Genomic DNA, 23,500 nt, shown 5'->3' with positions numbered 1-23,500 from the left:
TAGGTTAAACAGGTCATGAAGGGCAGCAATTAAAAGCTAAGTTTGAATAGTTAATAAACACGAGAAACTTACCAATAATTCTGGAGGTAACATAAGTGAAGTCTAAATCTCCCTTCGTGTAGCTAAAAGCAAAACAGGAAAGGGCATTCATTAAATGGATCCAAATATGCCAAGATTTCTCTCTCTCAATCACTTGCCCACTATCACCTGGGACAGCTCCAGTCTAGCTGGCATATTTTGACTTCCCTCAAGGCTTTCTTTCTAACAAGGAAGCATTGTTGAGAGAAGACAGCTCACACCCTAAATCTACCAGTCCAACTGGTACACCCCAATATCCTTTGTAGATGCCGCTTTATAAATAGAATCCACTCAAAATAAAAAAACAATGCTTATTTATTAACACTGATTGCTTCGGCCTCTTTGCCGATAGGGAAATAGCTCCCATAAGTGTTAGCAGCTTGGAGGTAGGGGAGAAAATGATGGAGAAAGAACATAGGACATCTTCTTTCTGCCTACCAAGCCCTAGTTGGGAATTAGAGGTAAGGGGTAAATTTTACCTTTAAACAAGGATTAAAATGTTAAGATATTGGATTTGACATCTCAATTTCTGATTTATAACTAACTACACATTGTTAACTTAAAGTGACCCTAGAACTTTTTAATAAGTAAGAATAAAAAAAGAATTCATAAGGCCTGCTTGTAAAAGTTTCCATACAGTGGAAGGGTAGAAAACTTCTCCTACTAAATAAATTTTAAAGGGCTATTAATATGCAAAGACAAAATTCTGTTTTGATTGTAATCCATGAGTATTGCTTATTCAGACTGCAGTGACATTATTATCTCATTTCATTCTCAAACAATCCAAAGACATGAATCTTACCAGGGTATAAACATAAGGCTCGGAGAGGGTAATTAACTTGCCTTAGGTCACATGGTTAACATGGGCAGATTGTGCACTAGAACCCAGGATGTTGGACTCGAAAGCTAGGCATGGCAATCACTGTACTCTTCATGGACTAATATGCTGAGTCCTACCAGCGTATGCTGGTAGATTCTGAAGGACTCAACCTTATGGCTTCACTGACATTGCTCAGTCAATCATATCCCATGCAATTACATCACAAAACTGACAGTCTTTGAGCCAGACAAGCAGCTGGCAGGTAACCAGGTCTTTTGGGGGCACAGAGGCCCATCAACTCAACCAGGAAGAATATACATACCTGGTAACAGATTGTATAACTCTCGAAGATGTGTCTTTGAGGGTGTCTTTCAAGTTATCCTTTAGGTTACTGAAGAGTCTCCCTGCACCTCCTTTCACCATGTCAAAGAGACCTCCCCCATAGCTGGGCTCCATGTCTGGAGACGAGGCACCTGCCAATGAAAAACAGAAAAGGAGGTGATGACACAGACTACACAGAAAATCAATCCTTCTTTGTTCCTAGACTGTCTTAGTGAGTCTAGGACAAACATCCCCGGAACTTACGTCCTATTCTCAGAACTTATTGATTCTGGGTTACAGCAATGCCACTTGTCCTCAGAGACCAAGGCAAGTGCCTCCCTAAGTCCCAAGAATAGAAGCCTCCAGAGCTGCATGTCCAGTACTGAAGCCATTAGTCAACGTGCCAACTGAGCACTTCATATGTGGCTAGTCCAAATTGAAATATACTGCGAGTATAAAATACACACCAAATTTCAAAGACAGTACCGAAAAAAAAAGGTAAAATATAATATTTTTATACTGATTACATGTTGAAATGATAGTATTTTGGATATATTGACTTAAATAAGTTATACTATTAAATTAATTTCATTTGTTCTTTTTAACTTTTTTTAACGTGGATATTAGAAAAGTTTTAATCACTTATGTAGCCTTCATTACAATCCTTTTGGACAGTGATGCTCCAGAGGGACTGCTGAGGCAGAGCATCAGGCAGCTTAGAAGTAAGTCTGGGTGCCTCTTCTTCTCTTTGATGGAACTGACTGTGTTAGAAGACCCATTCCATGGCTATCCCTCAAAGTGATTGTTCACTTCCATCAAGGAAAAATATCTTTTGAAGGTTCTTTATAACAGCTTTTAGGCCTGAAGAAGCATGGTGGTCATTAGTGTTATTTGTAAGGTATTTCATGTTCTTTTCCCTCACAGCTTCATGAAATTGTATTTGCTGGACCCTGTGGTTAGCTCTAGCCCAGAGTCTCTCAACCTTGGCACTACTGACATTGGGGGACAAATATTTCTTTTCTCAGGGCTGGGGGTGCTGCCCTGTACACTGCAGGGTGTTTAGCACCCCTGGCCTCTATCCACTAAATCAGGGGTTCCCAACCCAGGGGCTGCGAACTGGTACCGGTCCGTGTCCTGTTAGGAATCAGGCTGCACAGCAGGAGGTAAGCAGCTGACAAGCAGCAAAGCTCCATCTGTATTTGCAGCCACTCCCCAGCGCTAGCATCACCGCCTCAGCTCCGCCTCAGATCATCAGGCATTAGATTCTCATAGAAGCAAGCACCAGTCCCCAGTGGCAAAAAGTTTGGAGACCCCTGCACGAGATAGCACCAATAGCATCTCTCCCCTTTTCCCCAGTCTTGACAACCAAAAAGATCTCATGACATTGGCAAGTGTCCTCTGGGGAGACAAAATTACCCCTGACTGAAAACCTATGATATGTTTTTCTAGCCTATGATATGTGAGTTAAGGTGTTATGTGTCACTTCCAGTACCACCTGGGTGGCTGAGTAAGGAGCTCTGTTGCAGAGCTCCCACCTAACCTTTGATGAATATGCAGCATAGGTAAAAATTAATCCTTTGTTATTAGGAGCCACATCATTCTCATTTAGGGATGTTCTTTACCACAGCACAGCTTAGCTTATAAAGAGTGACACAATAAGGAAGTAGAAGGCTAATGTAAACAATGGCCAGGTAGGCTATACAGCCTAGCAGTCAAGAACATGAGTCATTCTCACCAGAGTTCTGGACCCAGCCTTGCTACTCCTAACTGTGTGACCTTGGGAAGTCAGTCTTTCTAAGCCTCTTTCTTCCTGTCTATAAAACAGAGATAAGAATAGGGCTTATTTCAAAGGGAAAAGGTTAAATGAGTGCATATAAAGCTATTAGCATAGTTCCTAATATATCTAGGGGCAATAGATTATAGCTCCACTATTCTTATGCCATACCCCAAATTCCTATGTTGATGGTATTTTTCATCTTTATTCACTTTTCAACTACATGATGGCAAAGGGCAAGACTGACATATATTCTTTTTATTAATTGCAATACTTATTGTGTACTTTAAAATACGATAAGAGGACAGATCTCATGTTCAGTGTTCTTACCAACACACACACACACACACACACACACACACACACACACACACACGCACACACAAGAACACAAGGGAATTTTCAGAGGCGATGGATATATTTAGTACTTCGGTCATGGTGACAGTATCGTGAGTCTATACATATGTCCAATCTCATCAAGATGTATACATTAAAAGTGTATAATTTTTGTATATCAATTATAGTTTAATAAAGCTAAAAAAATTAATGGCAAAATTAATTAACCGAGCACAATGCATGGAACTTAATCTAACTAAAATGTAAAAAAATAATGAAATTTATGGGACAATTGGAATTTGAACACTTACTGGGAATTTGATATTAAGGATTTATTGTTAATTTTAAGTATAATGATATTGTAGTTATTAAAAATAGCCCTTATCTTTTAGAATACTGAAACATTTACAAATAAAAATTGCAATCTTGAAGATTTTTAAAAAAATAAAAAAGAATATAATACTCAAGTAATAATTATAATCGTTAACACTTATATAGTACTATATACAATCTGCTAAATATTATTCTAAGCGTTTTATCCATATGCACTCATTTAACCCATAGCATACCTATGCGGTAGGTAATTTTATTATCCTATTTTCTCGATCAGGGAACTAAAGCCCAGAGGTTAGGAAATTTGTCTAAGGGTATACAGCGAGTAAGTAAATGGCAGAGTTAGGATTTGAGCTCTAGATAGCCTTTCCAATCACATCCCTCTTTTTTTCTCCTAGTACTACCCTGAATTTAATATTTATCATTCCAACTAATTTCTTTAGACTTTTGTTACATATGTAAGTATCCATAGGCAATATATTAATATTGTTCTCCATACTTTCATGCATGCATACATATATGCATATGGTTTTTTATTTGCAACTTTTTTTCACTCTTCATTGTTTAAAATTCATCTATGCTGATACCACATGTAACTTTAGCTCACCTAAAGTATGCATCCATTACCCACTAAGGTTGGACACCAAGGTTGCCTACTAAGATGGACACTAAGGTTACTTGCTAAAACAAATAATTCAGTTAATAAACACATCAATGCGATTAAGTATGGGAAATTCTTTTTAGGTTATACTTAGGAGTGAAACTTGCTAGTAGATAGGATATGCACATCTTCAAATTTCTAGATATTGACAAATCATTTTCCAAAGTAGTCATATGAGTTTAAACTCTTACTAGTAGTGCATATGAGCTCCCTTACTCTATATTCTTCATAACACTTGATTTTGTCAGATTTAAAATTTTTACAAATCTGGTTAGTCTGAAGCAATATCTCCCTTCTGGTCTTATTTTGTGATTTTCCCAATTACTAGTGAAGTGGCATATTTTTTGTTGTGTTTATTGCCATGACAGCTGTACTTTAAACCATACTTGAGGTACCTATTATACTCCTACATGCCACTTAGATGCTCATATATATACCTATAAATACATGTTGACTGTTATGTACTTCTATCCTGTGCTGCCTCAGTCACTATTAGGCATCTATTTGAAAAGGAGGCTTTATTAGAAATTGCAAAGAACAATTGATGCTGATGAATAAGCAAATGAATGGACACCTGGAAAAACATTAATAATGTCTACCACTTACTGAGCTCTCCTATGCACCAAGAACTTCACTTGGACTTTTATGTCAGTATGTTTTCATACAGTGGGAGAGGGAGAGAGTTTATGATGTCCATTTTATAGATGAAGAAATGGAGGCTTAAAGAAAGGGAAGCAACTCACCTAAGATCTCAGCTAACGAATTGTAAAGCCAAGGATTCAAACTCAGACCTGTGCAATTCCAAGTCTATGCTACTTCAACCATTTTGCACTATTCTGCAGCTCCATATCAGCATTCAATTCTAACAACTGTAATCAGGATGATTCTTACCTGCCTTATACACAGCCCTCCCTCTCCCATTCCCTGATCTTTTCCACCTCCCACCTGTATGCCTTTCATCTGGCGGTGCTCAGCAGCAGATATGCCTTAACAAGCAATCTCATAAATCACTGCATCTGTCAGACCAACCAAACCAATCTCTTTATGTAGGAGGTTGGAGCCTCTGTCACCCCCACCGCTTCATGGCCCTCAATAAAATTCCAGGAACTGGTCTGCTGAGCAGCTCCACAAACAAGGTCTAGAGCTACAAATCTGAGAATGTTCTCTTAGGTTCTGTTCCCCTGTGACATAGGGTACATTATCTCCCTTTAAACATACTCCCATGTAAAAATCTGTATTGTGTTTTCATTTTAAATATAGCAAGGATAGAGAGGCATAAAATGTTTATAATTCTCCCATTTCTAATGTAAGTTACCCTCCAGCCAGAATATCTTTCTGATATATTATTGTTCTAAGAGAGGACACCAAATTGATGATTCAGACCTATCTCTGACTCTCAATTTCATGCTGGAACAGAATTCCAAAGCACCAACTTATTAAAAGATATAAATATCCTCAATTATCTAAAAATCAGACGTTCAACATCACTCAGACTGCACGGTCTGCTCATTAGAGCCTTGGAACCTATCAGAAACCAGAACTACTTGTCAGAGTCCATCTGCGCTTTCATATACCCAAATTATATGTCAAACTAGCCAGGATACAAAAGAGAGAAGGATATCTGATTTTGCCCTAATGATTCTTTTAGATAGGTATTCTGGCTCTCCCTGATGAGCTACGTGAGGGCCAGAGCACAGATTCTCCAAAGGATAGTTGAGCCTCAGCTAGTTGGAAAAAAGGACAGAGAGGTTTCAAAACATGATACAACAAAGAGGAAAATGGTGCAGTCAGAAAGTGATGCAGAAAAAAACACAATGACTATAGACCAGAAGTCGACAGACTACGGCCTGTGGACCAAATCAGGTCCACTGCCTATTTTTGCACAGTCTGTGAAATAAGATTGGCTTTTTCATTTTTAAATGATTGAAAACCATCAAATGAAGAATAAGGCTTAATAAGGTGAAAACAATATGCAGGTTAAATGTTAGTGTCTATAAGTAAAGTTTCATTGGAACACAGCCACATCCATGCCTTTGCGTATTGTCTATGGCTGATTTCATGCTCTGATAGCAGAGCTGAGTAGTTGTGACAGAGACCTTACAGTCCACAAAAATCTAAAGTATTTACTCTCTGGCCCTATACAGAACATCCCTGACCAGATGGTTAAGATTGCATTCTTAGGAATCCAGCGCTTGCTTCCTCTGACACATTTCTAAATGCTTCAGCCAAAATGGCACCCAGTGGGAAGAATGCACCCTGGGATTAATAAGGGGTCTTCAGGAACTTGAAGGTCTCAGAGGGTAGGAGTGAGGGGGACAGCGTCGAGAGAGCCTGAGAGTGCCATCCAAAGAGAAAGATCCAGATCTGTGCCTCTAAAGCTCCAGGCAGGTTCTTGGTCTATGATAGTTTGTCATTTTAAAATCTAAACCCACCTGAGACAAGCATCAGAGAACTGCACTTCGCCCTCCCCCCACCCATCATTTCTAAGGGTGTAATAAACAAGTTTTCTTGGGATTCCTAATGTTTAGAGACTACAAGCAGCATTCAATTCCTCCCAAGTCATGGGAACTCACCAAATGTATAACCTGACCAGTTCTCACTTGCTCAGTGACATAAACTTTATATCTCCTGGGACAGAATCTCTGCTTCCCATTGGACTGTTATTTAGGTGTTTGCTCATTTATTTAAATTGAGCTTCCTTCCAAAAATGATTTAGTAGTTATTTGGAACAAAATGTATTTTTAAGAAGACCAGCACAAATGTTAAGGCTGGTCTTGATTGCCTTAATGTAACTAGAAATATAGGAAAAGTTAAATGTGGCTACTTTTCATAAACATCTTATTGATTTGTCAGCCATGGGCAAAACACCATGAGAAGTACTGTGAAAGAGGAAGGAAAATGTTGACAAAGGCCTTTACCTGGAGAGTCCATAATGCACAGTGGTTATTCCCCACATATGCTCCTATTGCTCATACAATATAAGTGCCCAGGACACCCTAGGCTGCATATAATTCCACTTGGTGATCCCCAAGAAGAGGTGCTCCTCCAAAAAGTACTGTCATTTTAAAAAAGGATGGTATGTAAATATTTAGCAAAAAGATGTTCATTGAGGTGTTATTTATAATGGGAAGGGACTAAAAATGATTATTATCATTCCACATAATTAGCTGTTAAATCACTCTGTAGAAGAGTACAGATGCTCATGACAAAGGGTTAAGTAAAAGTAAGTAGAATATAAAATACACACAGTATAATCTCATTTTGTAAGAGAAAAATATTTGAGTTTAAAGAAAGAATTGGGAGGATTTAATAACCATAAAATAATAACAACAATTCAAACTTACTGAATGCCTACTATGTACTAGGCACTGATCTAAATTCTTCATATGTAGTATTTCATCTTTGCAATCACCCTATGAAGGAGATCCATTGCTATTCTCCATTTTACACTTGAGGAAACTGAAGCAAAGTCACATCAGTGACTCACCCCAGGTCCCACATTTAGCAAGCCAGTATTAGTGCCCAGGCAGGCTGCTCTAGAGTCTAGACTCCGAGCTGCTAAATTTTCAAAACAGTTATAGCAATTATATCTAAGTGAGCGAATAATGAGTGATTTTTTGTTTATTTGTTTGACTGTAATTTCTAAATTTTGTATAATTTACATTTATTAGTTTTACAGCTTAAGGTGTTATATAAAATAAAGACAACAGCCAAGTGCTATGCTATTGAAGCTCAATACGTCCTTCCCTCAGTATCTGTAGAGGCCTTCCTCTTCTGTGCAAAATTCATCATAGTTCATGGTCACACAGTCTCTCAGCCAGCCTGTGAGGTTTGGCAAATGCTGCCCATAGCCCTCGAGTAAACTCATGTGGATGATTATTTCCAAGTAGGCTAGGAACTTGCCAAGAACATCCTTTAGTACTCGACTCTTTTTCTAAGACCTGAGACCCTGATTCGTCATAGTAGTAATTGTCTCAGCTCTGATGTAAATACTCCAGAATACCCAATATATTAAGAACAGGGAAGAGAAGAGAAAGGACTCTTGGTAACAGTTCAAGTTCTTGGAACATCAACCATCCTCAGTGGGTTCTCTGAACCTTCACAAAGATACTACCTCAGAGCATCCCCTTCCCCATTTCTAGAAAGTCTCTGTTCTCCAACTCTAGTAACTGTGAGTTATTATTCCATATAGTGTTCGGGATCAGCCTGTATAAGGGATGACCAATAATCCAAATTTTGGCATGACGATCTGTTCATCTTCATGCTCTTTTTCACCAGTAAGGCATTTTCCTTGGTGGTTATGTGTCATAATGCTACAAGTGTCCTTTTCTGGCATCTACGAAGTTGGCAACTGCAGGACAGAAATTTCCAAAACTAAAGGGACCTTGCAAAAGATGTACCATTAGCCCTCTGTTCTGGAAAATGCTATTTCTTCTCCACAACATTGGCGAGGGGCAAAGAATCAGTGTCATCACCACAGAAGGCTTCATCACCTTTGTTTATAACAGATGTTTTAGCTCTTGGCTTCACACAACTAGAGAAAATGGATCACATGGGGACGATAACTAGATATATCATGGGAAAGTCCATTGCCTTGGCTTCCAGAATCAAAGACAGCTTACACCTCATTCCCCATTCATCTTACTTCAGGGAAGCTTAGAGAAAAGAGGGTGGACTGTGGGGAGAAACATCTCAGACTGGAGACTTAGTTTTGCCACTTAAAAATTGTGTGACCTTAAGCATGACATTTTACTCCTCTGAGGCCTCTTCTCCCTTTATATATTAGAACATATTCAGAACAAAAACATTCCTACATGCCTCAAGGTATCAAAAGGATCAAATGAGACCATGTATGTGAATTGATTTTTAGATATTGAGGTTTTCTAAAAGCACCAGAAATTTGTATTTCAATTCTTAGAAATTCAGCTCTCATGTAAATGTGTCATTGGATTGACTACTTACCATGGAATGCCCAGGAATCCAAATAGAAATAACAATTTCACAGAAAAAAAATAAAATTAAGTGAAAAAAAAGTCAACATTTCCTATGCCAACCACAGGACAAAGCCACCACAGTCAAACTATGACCTTTAAGTCAGCTAGAACTGGTTTGGTTTCAACTTTTGCTACTAGCTGGATATATATCCTAGAGAAGTTAAGTGGCAGATCAAAGTCTTGATTTCCTTATCTGTAAAATGGAAGCATTCATAGAATATCACGTAGGATCCTGGTGAGGATTACATAAAACAAAGTTCTTTAAAACTTAGCATAGTGCATGGTGTGCTGTAAGCACTTAATGAATGATAGCTACCAGGTGACTCTGGGGAATAGAAAGAATAAAGCTATGAAAAATGCTGTCTACAGCAAAGTTAGGCAGTCTCAGCGAAAAAAAAAAAAAAAAAAAAAAAAAAGCCATGCTGTTTGATTTCAGGGTTAACAAAGCCAAACTGGAGATATGTACAAGCATAGACTCTCTTCTTAGAGTTTCCTATAGCATACTAAACTCTTCACTTTTGATAGTTCAGAATCACATATTTTTAATAGAGATTAAAATTTTTAACTTGTAGCTCTAAGGTTTCCCTTCCCATCTTAAAGTAATTTGGTATGATATATGCTATTTGCACGTGGTACTGGTTTTTGAAATATTGAAATATTTCTGTACTATTTAGCATGTATGAGCTGTTAAAACTACAAGTCACTTGGTGACATTGCCCAGAAGCAGCCCTAGACAAGGACAGGTCTGGCAGCTGCTCAAAAGACCAAGGAGGCAGACACACCTGAGCATGTGCAGCATCCACCAATGGCTCCAGAGGAGCTCAGCACTGGCAGGCACAGGCCATGAACAAGTGGTACCAATGATTCAGGTATTGAGAGTCCAAATCAAGTAGGAAGCACTGGCGTTCAAGTGCATCACAGTCCTGACAAGGCAACACCATGTTCAGCCGTTCTTCGGCTAGAATAAGATGCCAGGGCCCTTACGACAATTGAATGAGAAGTTGATGGAAAGAACTGATGCCATTCCTTATGTCAAACCATGACTCAGAAATGAGGATCATTTAGCGAGTGACAAGGACACTCTAAACAATGTCCAAAATCAACAAAAAAATTGGAAATTATAATGGTAAATAATTTGCGCTATAAATATCACTGGTAAACAGTTTTATGTGCATGTGAATATTTGTTTGTTTAGAAAGTAAAAGGTGGCTGTACTTACATTATATATATTTATATGTTAATTTACATTATCGTACCAGTAGCTAAATATTTTATTATCACTCCCGATATCATCAAATCAATCAGCGTGTACAGTATTTCTATACCCACTTTGCAGAACTTTGATGAGAGGAGCGGCCCCAGCTCCTTCCCGAGCTACGTGGTTATGGGAGAATCACAGGCTCAGGGCCTCAAAAAATATAAAACAGGGGACTGAATTAGATGGTTCCCTAAGTCCCCTCAGTTCTAAAAGTCTCTGACACTATTATCATTGTGAAAAGGCCATCTATGAAACAGCACTCTGCTAAGCAGTTTCCATAAGCTACTGAATCAGACCCTCAGAACTAAGCACTGTGGTAGGTGGGAGTCTCACTAAGGAAACTGAAGTTTTCAGAACAGTCAAGAGAGAATGAGATTGGACCTACATTTGGATTCAAAGCCTCTGTACTTATCCACTTTGCCTCTGTACTTTGCCTCTCATGCCCCCATTCTCCCACCTCACTCTGCACCTCCATCCTAGGATTCAGACGAATCTGACCTGTATTAGAATTATTTGTGAATGGGCCTGCCTTCCCTCCCCAGAGACTCTGGCTCTATGTCCCATGCTTCTTCACATCCCTCTAAAATCTTAACACAATTCCTGGCACAGAGTAAGCACTCAATAAATGAATGTGAAACTGGGCTGCTATAGAATGTGAGAATCAGGGAGAAGATGGCAGGGATAGCTCGGAAGACCAACCAGATCAACCTTGGCAGAGACCTAGTCTTTGCCTAACTGTAGGCAATAAATACAAGCAGATGCTTTTGCTGTCTCTTCACATGTCTCTGAATTTCCGATTGCAGAACCTGTGTCTTCCAGCATCCCCTGAGCTTCCTTGCCTAAGGGATGGGGATTTCATGAAACTCAACCAGAGTGTTATTGTACAGAAGACTAATATTTGATGCGAAGACCTGGGAGAAATTTTTATCTTCAAACGGATAAGAGGAACTAATTAAGTAACCATTCTTAACTTCTCTTTCCCAAAAAGATCCAAGATGTTTTAAAAAATGAGGAGTAGAAAGAATAGGAAGTACAGTCAAAGTGAAGACCACGTTGAGATCAAAATTGACTATGTAGAATAAGGGCAAGGCACAGTGGCCACTAACAGGCTGTCAGTGCTAGGGAAATTCCAGCTAACATATTTGGATGTAACATATTTATTCCTTTATGGATCATCGGAATCAGGCCACAATTGCCAATCCAAACTCTAGCCAATAAACTCTCACATAAAACATATATGGATATTGTTTAATATAATTTGACAAATATTTTAAGTATTTATGGTATGCCAGGGAAATAGATCTCTGTAAGACAGCTTTAGCTTCCAACCCTTGGACCAAATAAAGAGGTTCATCATTATGAAACAATAATGATCAAATCAATTTAAAGAAATGAGAACTTACCTCCACCCTCACCACCCCCAATGGAACTCTGAAGAAATAGAAAGGGTTCTGCTTACTACATGGCCTCTTAACTCCAGGAAGGGAGGGACCATCGATTTTTTTTTCCCCCTTGTCTAACCAAAAGGTCAGGGCTTAAACTACATTAAAGGGACTATGACATTTCCCTCTAATTACCAGCATGTTGCCTGAAACAGAGAAAACGTCCTCATTGTCATCTGACCCTGTCCATAATGGAAGACAGAGATAACAAAGGACCGATGGCCCACTTAAAGAATACTGCAAAGAAAAGTCTTCTTTCCAACATTTCAGTTTTATCTAATGAGGAAAGGAGAGAGGACAGAGGTCTCAAATGGTACTGAGAGAACTCTTATAATAACCTTCCCAAATGATCTCCAGATAAACAGAGAATCTTAGCAAAGCACTGTTTGTTATGCAATTAAGCTCTAAGTGACATTTCTCAACACCTCCTTCCAACAAGATTGCCTTCCTTTAGCTCCTTCTGCATAGAAATTCTGGAGCTGCTAGTGCAATCAGACTTCTTAGAGAAAGATCCAATCATTTCTCTCCAGAGGAGCAGTGACACCATGGACGGACACTGTTTGTTAAACAAGATCAAGGTCGATGTATACATACTACATACTACACACAACATACACACGTGCTCCACATTTGCCAAAGGAGCCTTACTACATGCTAAGCCTTATGCTAGGAACACACAGTATCCTACACAATAAAACTGAAAGGTATTTTTGCTCTCGATTTTCAGATAAAGAAACTGTCTCAAGAGGCAGGTTCATTCATTCAGGGTTTCTTAGATAGGATAGACCAAATATCTACATGACACCATGCATTTTTCATTTCTTCATACACGGTCAGGTACATAAACAGCCACAAAGGTGAAGTTCTGCTCAAACAATGAGAGGAAGCAACCCAGATTCATAACATTTCAATATTCAGTGGAATATTAGCAATGTATTCTCATGCTTCAAATGACACCAGGAAGATAAAATAATTTTCCCCAATCATTACTATGATTAACTTTTTTAAAAAACAGTTTTATTGACATATATAAAATTGACATACAATAAACTGCACATATTGAAATGGAAAAGATTTGATAAGTTTTGACATATATGTGTGGATGTACACACAAACACACACACACACAATTTAACTCTAAAGCCTGTGTGCCTCTCACCATATCCTTGTATAGAGTCCAGCCTTGGAGAAGATAAGATGAGCATATAAATCACCACAAAATGCCATCCTTGGTCCCATAAGGCTGTCTATCTTGTCATGGCCATTCTCTGCAAAACTGTGTACTGTGCGAAGAAGTAGAGCCACACTCAATTACTTGGGACAACTCTGAATGAAAACTCTATGCATAACCATATATCACAAAGCACAAGGAAAGGATCAACCAATATGCAATAAAGAATCTCGTGATTTGAGCTGGAAGTGCAATTGGTCAAGAAATTACACGCGCATGCACGTGTGTGTGTGATTGTGAGGTTAAGGAGAGAGGAAGGAAAGGAGATACAATACAGAGATGTGAATTCTGGTTTCTACTTTTAAAAAGGGTTTTAATTCAGATTTAAAAATATATAGTATATGTATACATAGTACACGTTATTTTTGTTGTATTTTGTTACATAACATGTAATATATATATTTTATTATGTAATAATATATATATAATACTGAGGTCATGCATATTCAGTATGGAAAATCTGGGCACATCAAAGGACATATACCAAGAACATTCTAGAAAGAAAGCAAATGGCATAGAAAAGAGGATGGGATTGGGAATGAAGGGAGAAAAAAAGAAAACCTAGACTAAAACCAGGGAGAGGTTTTGTGCAGTATAAAGATGGCAAGGCAAATAATTAACTCACTTCTCCGCACTTGAGTTCGCTAAAATCATAGAAAAAGGAATTAAAACAGAAGAAAATAAAACAAGAGAACAAATAAAGGTAACTATTTTAGAGAACACTATATCTTTGTATTTTCAGTTCTGTGTTTTTGTGTATGTGAACATATATATGGAAATAAGATTATATTATATACAGTTTTATACCTGCCATTTTTCCCCACTTAACACTAAAAAATCTTCCAAGTCATTGATATTTTTTCTCTAATAGCTCTCATAATGCTGCAACATAACTGTTAACTGAGTTTCCATTGCACAGACTCACCAAATATTATAAATATATAAATAAATAAATATATATATGCATGTAAAATATAAAGTGGACAGGAGTTCAGAGAGCTTATTTCCAGCTTGAGGGGAGGGATGCAGGTGACTGGAAGTAGGAAAGAGGAAGGCTTTATGGAAGAGGTGGCATTTGAATTGCAGTTTGGGTAGAGATGGACCACAGGGCATTTAAAGCTAAAGAAGAGCAACGGCCAAGAGACGACCAAGTCGAGGACAGACAGAAAAAGGAAAAGGATCAGAACTGAGCACCAGTTAGAACTGTACTGGGGACTAAGAGCACTGAGAGATGGACATTATCACCCCCAGTAAACAGATGAGGATGTAGGGGACGAAGGCGACTCAGATGGTAACTCATTCGTCTAAGGCACTGTGCTGGAACCAGGATGCCATGCTGTTTCCCCAGGGAACTGGGAGGAGGTAGAGGGTGTGTTATAGAGAAAGGGAGGTGAGACTGGGAAGGTGAGTGGTCTTCAGGTCCCAAAATGATTGAAGGTCAAGCTAAAGAGTAAGAACTTTTACCTGCTCTCTGTATAACTGCTTGTGGGGTTTGGCTTTACATAACTGACATAACAAATGGCAAAAAAAAAAAAAAAGGTTATCAACAGATTTCCAAGAAGCTGTTCACAGCGCAGATTAATATTTATTGCCTCAGGTAAGTGGAATTCCCCAGGGAGAGCATACCTTTTTAGGGCATATTTCAAAAGCCACAATTCCATCAGAGGACACCTGAAGGAAGTTTCAAGGCAGTTCCCTCAGCATCTAATTATCAGATAAATGTATCAGTAGGAACCTCTGACAGGCAGTCTGTGAAGTAAGTCATGCCAAGAATAAAAATGCTCAATGAGGCAAAAGGAACTCAGAGTGAGAACACATGTAAATGCTAACTAAACAGGGAATGCAGAAACACTCTGAAGGTGAATCCTGGGACAAACAAAAAACAAAACAACAACAGAAGAAACCTCACAGCAAGCACCGGGAAAAGTCTGCATTTCACTGGTCTCAAGGACAAAGTTTCTGATGTAGACTTGGCCTGAGGAGACATTCTCGTAAAAATCTGACCACTACCCTCTATCTAGCATGGGAAAATCAAACACTGAGCAAATTCAAAGTCAGTTATGGGGGCTGGGCCAGACTTGAAGATAACCTAGCTCTAGCACAGCAGACATATGCTAAATGTCAAGGGCACACCCTTACCTGCTGGGGAGTAGGTGGGCTCCTAGCCCCCTTCAGTACACCACTCAAAAATGTGCCCCCCTGTATTACTTGCACCAAAGAGTCTCAACTCAACAATAAATTCTCCTAGAGAACCAGAAAAAAGGAAGAAGCATTTGATACCAGCATGACATGGTTGAAAGGACAGAGGCTTTGCAAATAAGCAGGCCTGGATTCATAACACCAACCCTTCTTCCCTACTACCTTTATAACAGTAAGCAGGCTAATTAATCTCTCTAAGCCTCAGTTTTCTCCACTATAAAACGGGGTCAGAGATCTTCCTTCCATATATATGCTGAAGTTCCAATGAGATGATGACAGAGATGCATCTGTCATCTAGAAGGCGATCATTAATAGATGTGCCTCACATGCATGCCTATTTTCTTATTCCCATATGGGAAAGTGAAGGAGATCCTATGGGCAAAACCACCATAAAAAAAAAAAAGGAAAGAAACAGGCACTTGGGAAAGGTCTGCATCTAGAAAGTACCACATTCTTCCATTGAATCAGTGGACAGGCCACTTTCTACCTCTGACCTTATACAAAGAGAAAGCCTATGATAGCTTCCTCACATAATCATCACAAGGATTATATCTACCATCTGTAAAAAACATACTGCTGGTTACATTCACAACTTAGTATGTGGTAACTCAAGGTGAATGGGTCTGCGGTGGCACTGCATTAACTAGAACATTGCTCACAATGTATCACCAACTGGGACTCTGAAATCCTTTCCTTATCTGGAGAGTTTTATCACATGGATTGGAACTATATAAAGATCAGACATCCAGGAAAGAGTACTCAGAGGGAAACTCTCACCTGTGCTGTCTGAGGAAGGCTTACCAAGCAAAGGAAGGGGGTCCCCCCGCCCTGGGCTCCCATGTTAACTAGCTGCTCTGGATGTCCTTCTGGCTTAATAATGCTCCAACAATCCTGACAAGACTGGCTATAAATGATGACAGTGGAAATCTTAAAATAAAAACAAGATTAATGTTATGACCTCGATCTCGGCATGAGGGCCCATTAATTGAAAATCATGGACTTAATTGAATTCTGGGCATAATACTGCCAGTTGGATTAAATTTCCTGAGACCTGTTTCTTCATCCACATGAATATAATGGAAATGCACCAATGACAACGAAGCTAACATTGGCTGTTACCGAGGAGACAGATGATTACTTCCCTCGTGTACTAGTTGCCCAACCATCAAGAGTCTGAAGTCATGCTTCGGAGGGGCCATCGCCACCATTTCAGCCACCTTCCCTGTCGTCTACATGCTCAAGGGTAACACATGTAACCACTCCAAATCCCAGTTTTCAGATAATAATTGTTAACTGAGATATATAACATAACATTATATATAATATATGTTTACGCAAACATATATATATACAAGAAATGCTCAATAAGAAGTAGCCATATCCTCATCCCATCATCACCATCACCCACTATTATAAGGAACCTGGAAGGGAACAAGAAAGAGCTGTGTGGCTTCTCTTCTGCAGGCTGCAGAAATGGCACCACATACAGCACAGACAAATTGCTATACACCCACGGCTTTCCTGAGTTCGAGATAGCCTCTGCCTCTGCTTGGCAATGACAGATGCAGATTCTAGTGTGACTCTTCTATTTCCTGCAGTCTGGTCTGTGTGGGTCTGTCTGCTCTTGGGTCAGAGATTTACAGGCATGAATCTTCACACAGAACTGAGAGATGGTATTACGGTCTCCACTGCGGAGGAAGGAGGGGATTCTGAGAGGGTGAGTAATGTGTCTGTGGCACTAACTACAGTGTATGCTGGAACCAGGGTATCATGCCATTTCCTCAGGGAGTTGTGAGGATGTAGAGCATGTGTTATGTGTTAGAGAGGGAGGGGAGATGAGGAGGGTGAGTGGTCCTCAAATCCCAGAAGGCTTGAAAGTCAAACAAACCTTCAAAGGAGTACACAGAGTTATTTAGAAATATTTGGAGGAGTGTGGAAATACTTTTGTCGGAAGCTGTGACAAGACAAAATTAATTGAGAATGAACAGAAATTGCTTAGCGAGAACAGAGACAGTGTTCAATTTATACCACATCTGTACCAAGCACCAAGCAGGACACCTACCAGGGTAAACAGTCTAAAATAGAACACTGAATTGAACTGAATTAAATCTATCAAGAAACCACAAACTCGATTTCAGCCTTAAACCAACTGCAATTGCACCAAAATGCTGCAAGGTAATAATGGCAGTAGCTGTCACATACTAATCACCTTCTGACTACAGGGAACTGGAACTATGAGCTTTATATCCATTATCCCATTTAATCGCCACAATCATGTTGCTAGGTAAGTTCTATTATCTCCCTTTCTCAGATGAGCAAACTGAGGACCCAAGAGACAAATGTGGTCACACAGCCAGGGCTCTTCCCCATGTCTGTCTCACTCCAAAGCTCGTGTTCTTCTTATGACATTTTGCTGCTACACACACACACACACACACACACACACACACACACACACGCACACACACCAGTTAAAAGCTTAAACCATAAAGGGAAACTGTCAAACTAGAAACCACTACTGGAGAATAGAGAAGTCAGATCCTGGTCTGATGTCTGCTTTATATATGGTCTAAGGTTATTTTTAAGACCAGACATTAAGGAGAGAAAAACCGCCAAACATCAATTGCTTGGAAGGCACAAATGAATGAAAACTATCCTCCAAGACTCTCACAGGCAGAAGGGGAAAGCCAAGGCCTGGCTCTGATCATGGACCCTTGTGTGGACTCTGTGGTCACACAAAAGGATGGCAGCAGCAGCTGAAGATGCTCTTTGCTTATATGTGGAATCTAAAAAAAGCCGAATTCATAAAAACAGAGTAAAGCAGTGGTTACCAGTGAGTGGAGGATGAGAGGATAGGAGAGATGTTGTTTAAGGGCACAAAGACTTGCAATGAGTGGTAAATAAGTCCCAGAGATCAAATGCACCACATAATGACTATAGACAACAATATTGTATTATCACATCGAACTTGCTAAGAGACTAGATCTTAATTATTCCAACCACAGAAAGAAATGATAATTATGTGATGTTCTAGAAGTGCTATCACCATAATGGCAATCATACCACTATATACAAACATATCAAGTCAACATGTTATTCACCTTAAATTTACATAATGTTATGTCAAATATATTTTTTATAAAGATATTCTTTCTTAAATTAGCCTCTTCTTGCCGCCCAATGCCACCCACCCTACGAGCACATGCAGTCTTTCGGGTCAGCAGCTGCTCAGACTTTGATTCCCATGTTCACCTGCCACATATAGCATATAGCATTTCAGCAATGGCAGCAGAGCCAGGAGAGGAGAAAGGGCAAGAGCTCAAAGAACCAACATGTGAATATGCTCTCCATCTTCCCCAGAAAACCATTCTACAGAAATGCTTTTGCTTTGCAGTCCTGCCCACTGTCAAGTCCCTTTAAGGTATAAAAGCACATTAATGCTGACAAACCCAGGGTCACAGCCTTCCTTGAGGCTATGGCTGACAGTTGATAAGTCATTAGCACTGTCTGGTCTCCCCTTGGTGCCTTTTAGATCCAAGATAATATGATCAGAGCTCATCGGTCCTGAGATTTCAAAGATGGGCGCCGACAACCACAAAAAAGTATCTTGGTAAAGGAGGGATAAGAAGAGGGGCTGAAAACAGGTGGCTTTCCATCATGAGTGATGTCCTCTGCAAAACCCAAAGAATGGTATAAGAGTGTGTTGGTGGATGCATTTTAAAGGGCCAGTTTCCTTCTTTAATAGGAGAAAACACAGCTACAGCTAGTTTGTACAGAACCTTCATACCTGTTAGAATAGGGTGACCCAGCCCTTCTGTATCTGATCTCAGTCCCCATTCGACCCCTTGGACAAGCCCATTTGCACACAGCATAACTGTACAAGTAAATGTGGCAGCCCTGGGGAGAACCTAATTTTCACTGGGCTCCCCTGCGTGCCAGGTCTAAGTGAGATGCTTCACACGCACTGCTTCGTTTCACTCTTACAAGGACCCTGCAAAAATGGCTAAGATGGTCCCTTTTTCCAAGTGCCAAAATGAGGCTCAGAGAGGATACATAATCTGCCCAAGCTAAGAGGCCTAGTAGGCAGTGGTACAAGGGGTTCCCAGGATTAAATGCCAGGTCTGACTCCAGAAGGCAGAGATGCCAGACCACTAGATCCACTGGATCAAAACAGCTTGGTTTAAAAATGCCTGTTTAAAAATGCAGAGTTCCCTATTTTTTCTGAATCAGAATTTCCAAGGGTTGGGCCCCAAATCTGCATCTTTCATCACCCCCTCAGGAGCTTCTGATAAACAAGGAAGTGTAACAATGTGGCCACAATCCTATGCCATACTTCCTCACCGAGAATAAGCGATCTTAAAGGATTGCTTGGGGCAGGCAAAGAGGAGTTACCATTTACCCAGCACTTTTTTGTCTGTCAGTTGCTTCGTATATGTTATCACATTTAATCCTTACAACCTATTGGAAAGGATTTTATAATGCCCATTTTACAGAGGAGGAAATTGGGGCTCATGAAAGTCAAATAATTCTAGAAAGGTCACATATCTAATAGGACATGAATCAGGTCTGCCTGGCTCTAAATCCCATGACCCTTCACTGTCTCAGTCTTCATTTCCCCTGTCTGACATAGAGAAGAGTAGAGAGGTCTCAGCACAATCACCAACAGAATGGACCTCAGAAAGAGCACCAAGCCTCACCCAAGAGAAATCAGGCAGCAGAAATGGCTATGCCCCAGGTGTGCCTAGCTCTCCCTGCAGCAGCCACTGTCACTGTGCTTCTCATAGGAGTGGAAGCCTGGATGAGCCAAGGACAATGGAAGCAGCACAGGAGCATGAGTCCTGGCATTCAGGTATCTTCATTACCTGACCCATGAGGGTAACCAAAGCAGTTCACGTTCCAAATACCTGTGTGCCCTTAAGCAGGTGGCTTTCCCTCTCAGGGCAAAATCTCTTTCTAAAACCAGGTGGAGGAGTTAGCTGCTTTCCAAGGTCCCTTAACACTGGGTGACTCCACGATTCACAGATTCTATAAAATGTGAGTTAAATTGTGATGTAAGCAATTTGCTACAGGGCAAGGCACTGGTGGGAGTCTCACCAAATTGGACATGGCATTTTAGCTAGCACTAAAAAGCATTTGAATGCTTTTGTATCAGTCAAACAAAAGCCTTCAAATCTCCGTCAAGGCTTCTGATTTCTATTTCTGTCTGGGAAGCCCTGGTGAGGGCTGTTATATAATAGGTTGGTCGGCTGCAAATTCCGTCTGTCTTCTTTCCCTGAACTTGGCATTAATCTCAAACTGAATGACCACTCCCCACTCCCTGGTTGCCCTTTTCTGTAACCTTTAAACATCTGGATCTTGCCTTTTTAACTGACTGCAAGCTCCCTGAAGGCAAGCTGGGAAGGTTAGACAAGAAGATCGCATACACAGTGCAAAGCACAGAGCTGTACGAGTATTCTAGTATTCTGCTACTGAAAATAACAGTAACGAAAATCAGTTAACATTTGAGTGCCTACTATATACCAGGCATTGTCCGAAATGCTTTACAACCCTATGAGTTGCATATTTTTACTATCTTATATTTCATAGATGTAGAAACAGATATAGAGAGGCTATCTTACTTGCTAAGGTCACACAGTTAATAAAGGTAAAATGTGGACAATCTCTCACACCATTTGTTGAATGAATACACCTAGAGAACAGTTGGGGCTTCTGCCTTTGGCATCAGACAGACCTGGGTCCAAACTCCAGCTCAGCAAATTACCAGCTGCTTCTTTAGATGAGCTGCTTAAATTTTTCCATGCCTCAGTTTCTTCACCTGTAAAACAGGATAACAACACCTACCTTGTGGGGTTATTCTAAAGATCAGCGATAAACATTTCTAAAAAAAAACCGATTGTTCTGCCAGGCCTGGTCATTTACTCATGTATCTACTAAACTGCTTGCTACTCGGTAAAAGGCTTTGTGCAACATGGCAGGAAAACAGAAGAAAGCACAACTTCTGTCCTCAAGCTGCTCATAGTCTACTGACCAGACAAACATAAACAAAAGAAATATACTATTTTGGGGAAGGACAATGTTATGTACAGGATGTCACTGGAACAAACAGAAGAGCACCTAAAGACAAGGCAAGCTGAACAGAGTCTGCAAGGAGGAGTGAGGCTAACCAGGACAGATGGGAGGGGTGGGCAGTCAGGGCCATTCTATCAGTTGATTAAGCCATACCCCAGGATATCAACTTTGACCCTGTTCTCATATCTCAGGTTTAATCTTTCAGAAAATACCGTCTGTGCTACTTTCAAATTCTATCCAGAATCCAAAATTTTTTTAGAATTCCGGCTTATCTAAGATTGAGTGGCAGGACATGGAGGAAAAACATTATATATAATGAATACACACACACACACACACACACACACACACACACACACACACGCAAAACTACATATGGGGCAGGGATAGAAGCTGGATTTCTTTGAATACAATTTGTTTTATACATTTGAATTTGGAACTATGTAAATACTCTACATAATTAAGCAACTCCTATAAAGTGAGAGCAACATGAAGCAAATGAACCCAACTATCAAATTGATAATATAACCACACAGAGAAAAACTATCTCAAGTGACTTCAAGACAAAAAATAACTGTCTTAAAGTGAAATATACCCAGACTCTACCCCCATCCCCCATCCCCCCAAAAAAGAAAAACCAAACCAAAAACCAAAATACCTTACAACTTTAAACTGTTTTTGGTGGTAGTACTGGTATTATTTTTTGACTGTGTATTATGGCAATAAGCAAATAAGCAAATACTGGTGTAACTGAGAACTAGGATTTGGGGCATGGGAGAAATGCAACATTAAGATACTGATGTAAAAGACTGATGAGATTAAGTTTAAAAAATCATGTTCCTGAATATGAGTTCAAAGTATCATTATGAATCCATGATATATTTCATCTTTTAAAAACTTTGTTTCTAGCTCTGTCCATTGAAAAAGGGCCAGGCACAAAGACCTACCCAGCAGCAGGAAGCACCTGTCACACAAAGATTATGGTCTTGAAACACCACTGCCTTCTAAAAAGAACTAGGGCCCTTTGAAAAATGGCTGGTTCTAATATTGAGTTGGAAAATGTACAAGATGAGCCTGGTCTGTGATACCAGAAAGCAAAGAAAGAGTCAGTGACTACTGCAGTGTGTCAAAAGTGCTTGGATGCCAACTTAAGAGGCTCCCACTGACCAAAGGTGGGTCCATTTGAACACCAGTAAAAATAACAATCGCAATGGATTGAAATATAAATATATGTTTACAAACGTGAGTTCGTAATTATAAGATAAAGAGGAAAAGAAAGAGAGAAAAGTACTTCATTAGTCACCCTTGAAGAAAGTTAGGAAACCAATTTTTTATTTTTGAAAACTAATACACAAAGGGAAAGAATCAAACCTTTTCTTGCCTTTGCTTTATGAACTGCACATCAGAGTAAACAAATATCTGATGAGAGAGAGTTTCTCTTCATGGAAGTATTCCAGCTAACAAATAAAGAAGGAATGATAAAATTTACCATTTGCAACTCCTGATAAAATAGTGGAACTAGGCAGTGATCATAACAACAATGCATTATGTACCCCCAATAAAAACACAAAACATAGTCTATGAGACAGTCTTGCAAAAACTGAATCTGAATCTAAATCTGATCATACCTCTAGATCTACATACCAGGAAACACAGGGGATAGAGAAATAAATTAAATGCTACCTCAGGGATGTGGTGAGCAAAATCTAGACATTAGGGAAAATCTACAGTGCGAATAATCTAATTTTTTTCAACAAAGATACTGCAAGGGGACAAAAAAGAAATGAGAACTTTAGAAGATAAAGAGAATTAAAAGATCTGTCAACCAACTTCAATGTATGAACAATCTGGATCTTTGTTCAAACAAATTTTTAAAAAGAAAAAGTTAAGACTTCCACTTAAAAGAATTGGGATAATTTGAACAGACTGGATATTTGAAGATACTAAGGAATTATTATCAATATTCTAGATGTGATGAGGATAT

General features: G+C 39.5%; 1 protein-coding gene across 1 annotated transcript in view; it reads right to left on the bottom strand.

Annotated features, from left to right (window-relative positions):
• DNAJC6 (DnaJ heat shock protein family (Hsp40) member C6) overlaps positions 1-23,500 on the bottom strand; it is a 129,390-nt gene that overhangs the window by 40,002 nt on the left and 65,888 nt on the right. Inside the window, exons 2-3 of the mRNA XM_023536230.1 lie at positions 1,221-1,371; positions 73-122 (exon numbers count right to left, since the gene is read on the bottom strand). Coding sequence (XP_023391998.1) covers positions 73-122; positions 1,221-1,371 — 201 coding nt within the window. The remainder of the gene's footprint in view (positions 1-72; positions 123-1,220; positions 1,372-23,500) is intronic.

This window comes from Pteropus vampyrus, unplaced genomic scaffold (assembly GCF_000151845.1).
Source record: "Pteropus vampyrus isolate Shadow unplaced genomic scaffold, Pvam_2.0 Scaffold151, whole genome shotgun sequence".
Classification (NCBI taxonomy): Eukaryota; Metazoa; Chordata; class Mammalia; order Chiroptera; family Pteropodidae; genus Pteropus; species Pteropus vampyrus.
The sequence above is the reverse complement of the archived record's forward strand: the minus strand, read 5'-3'. Positions and strand labels throughout refer to the sequence as shown.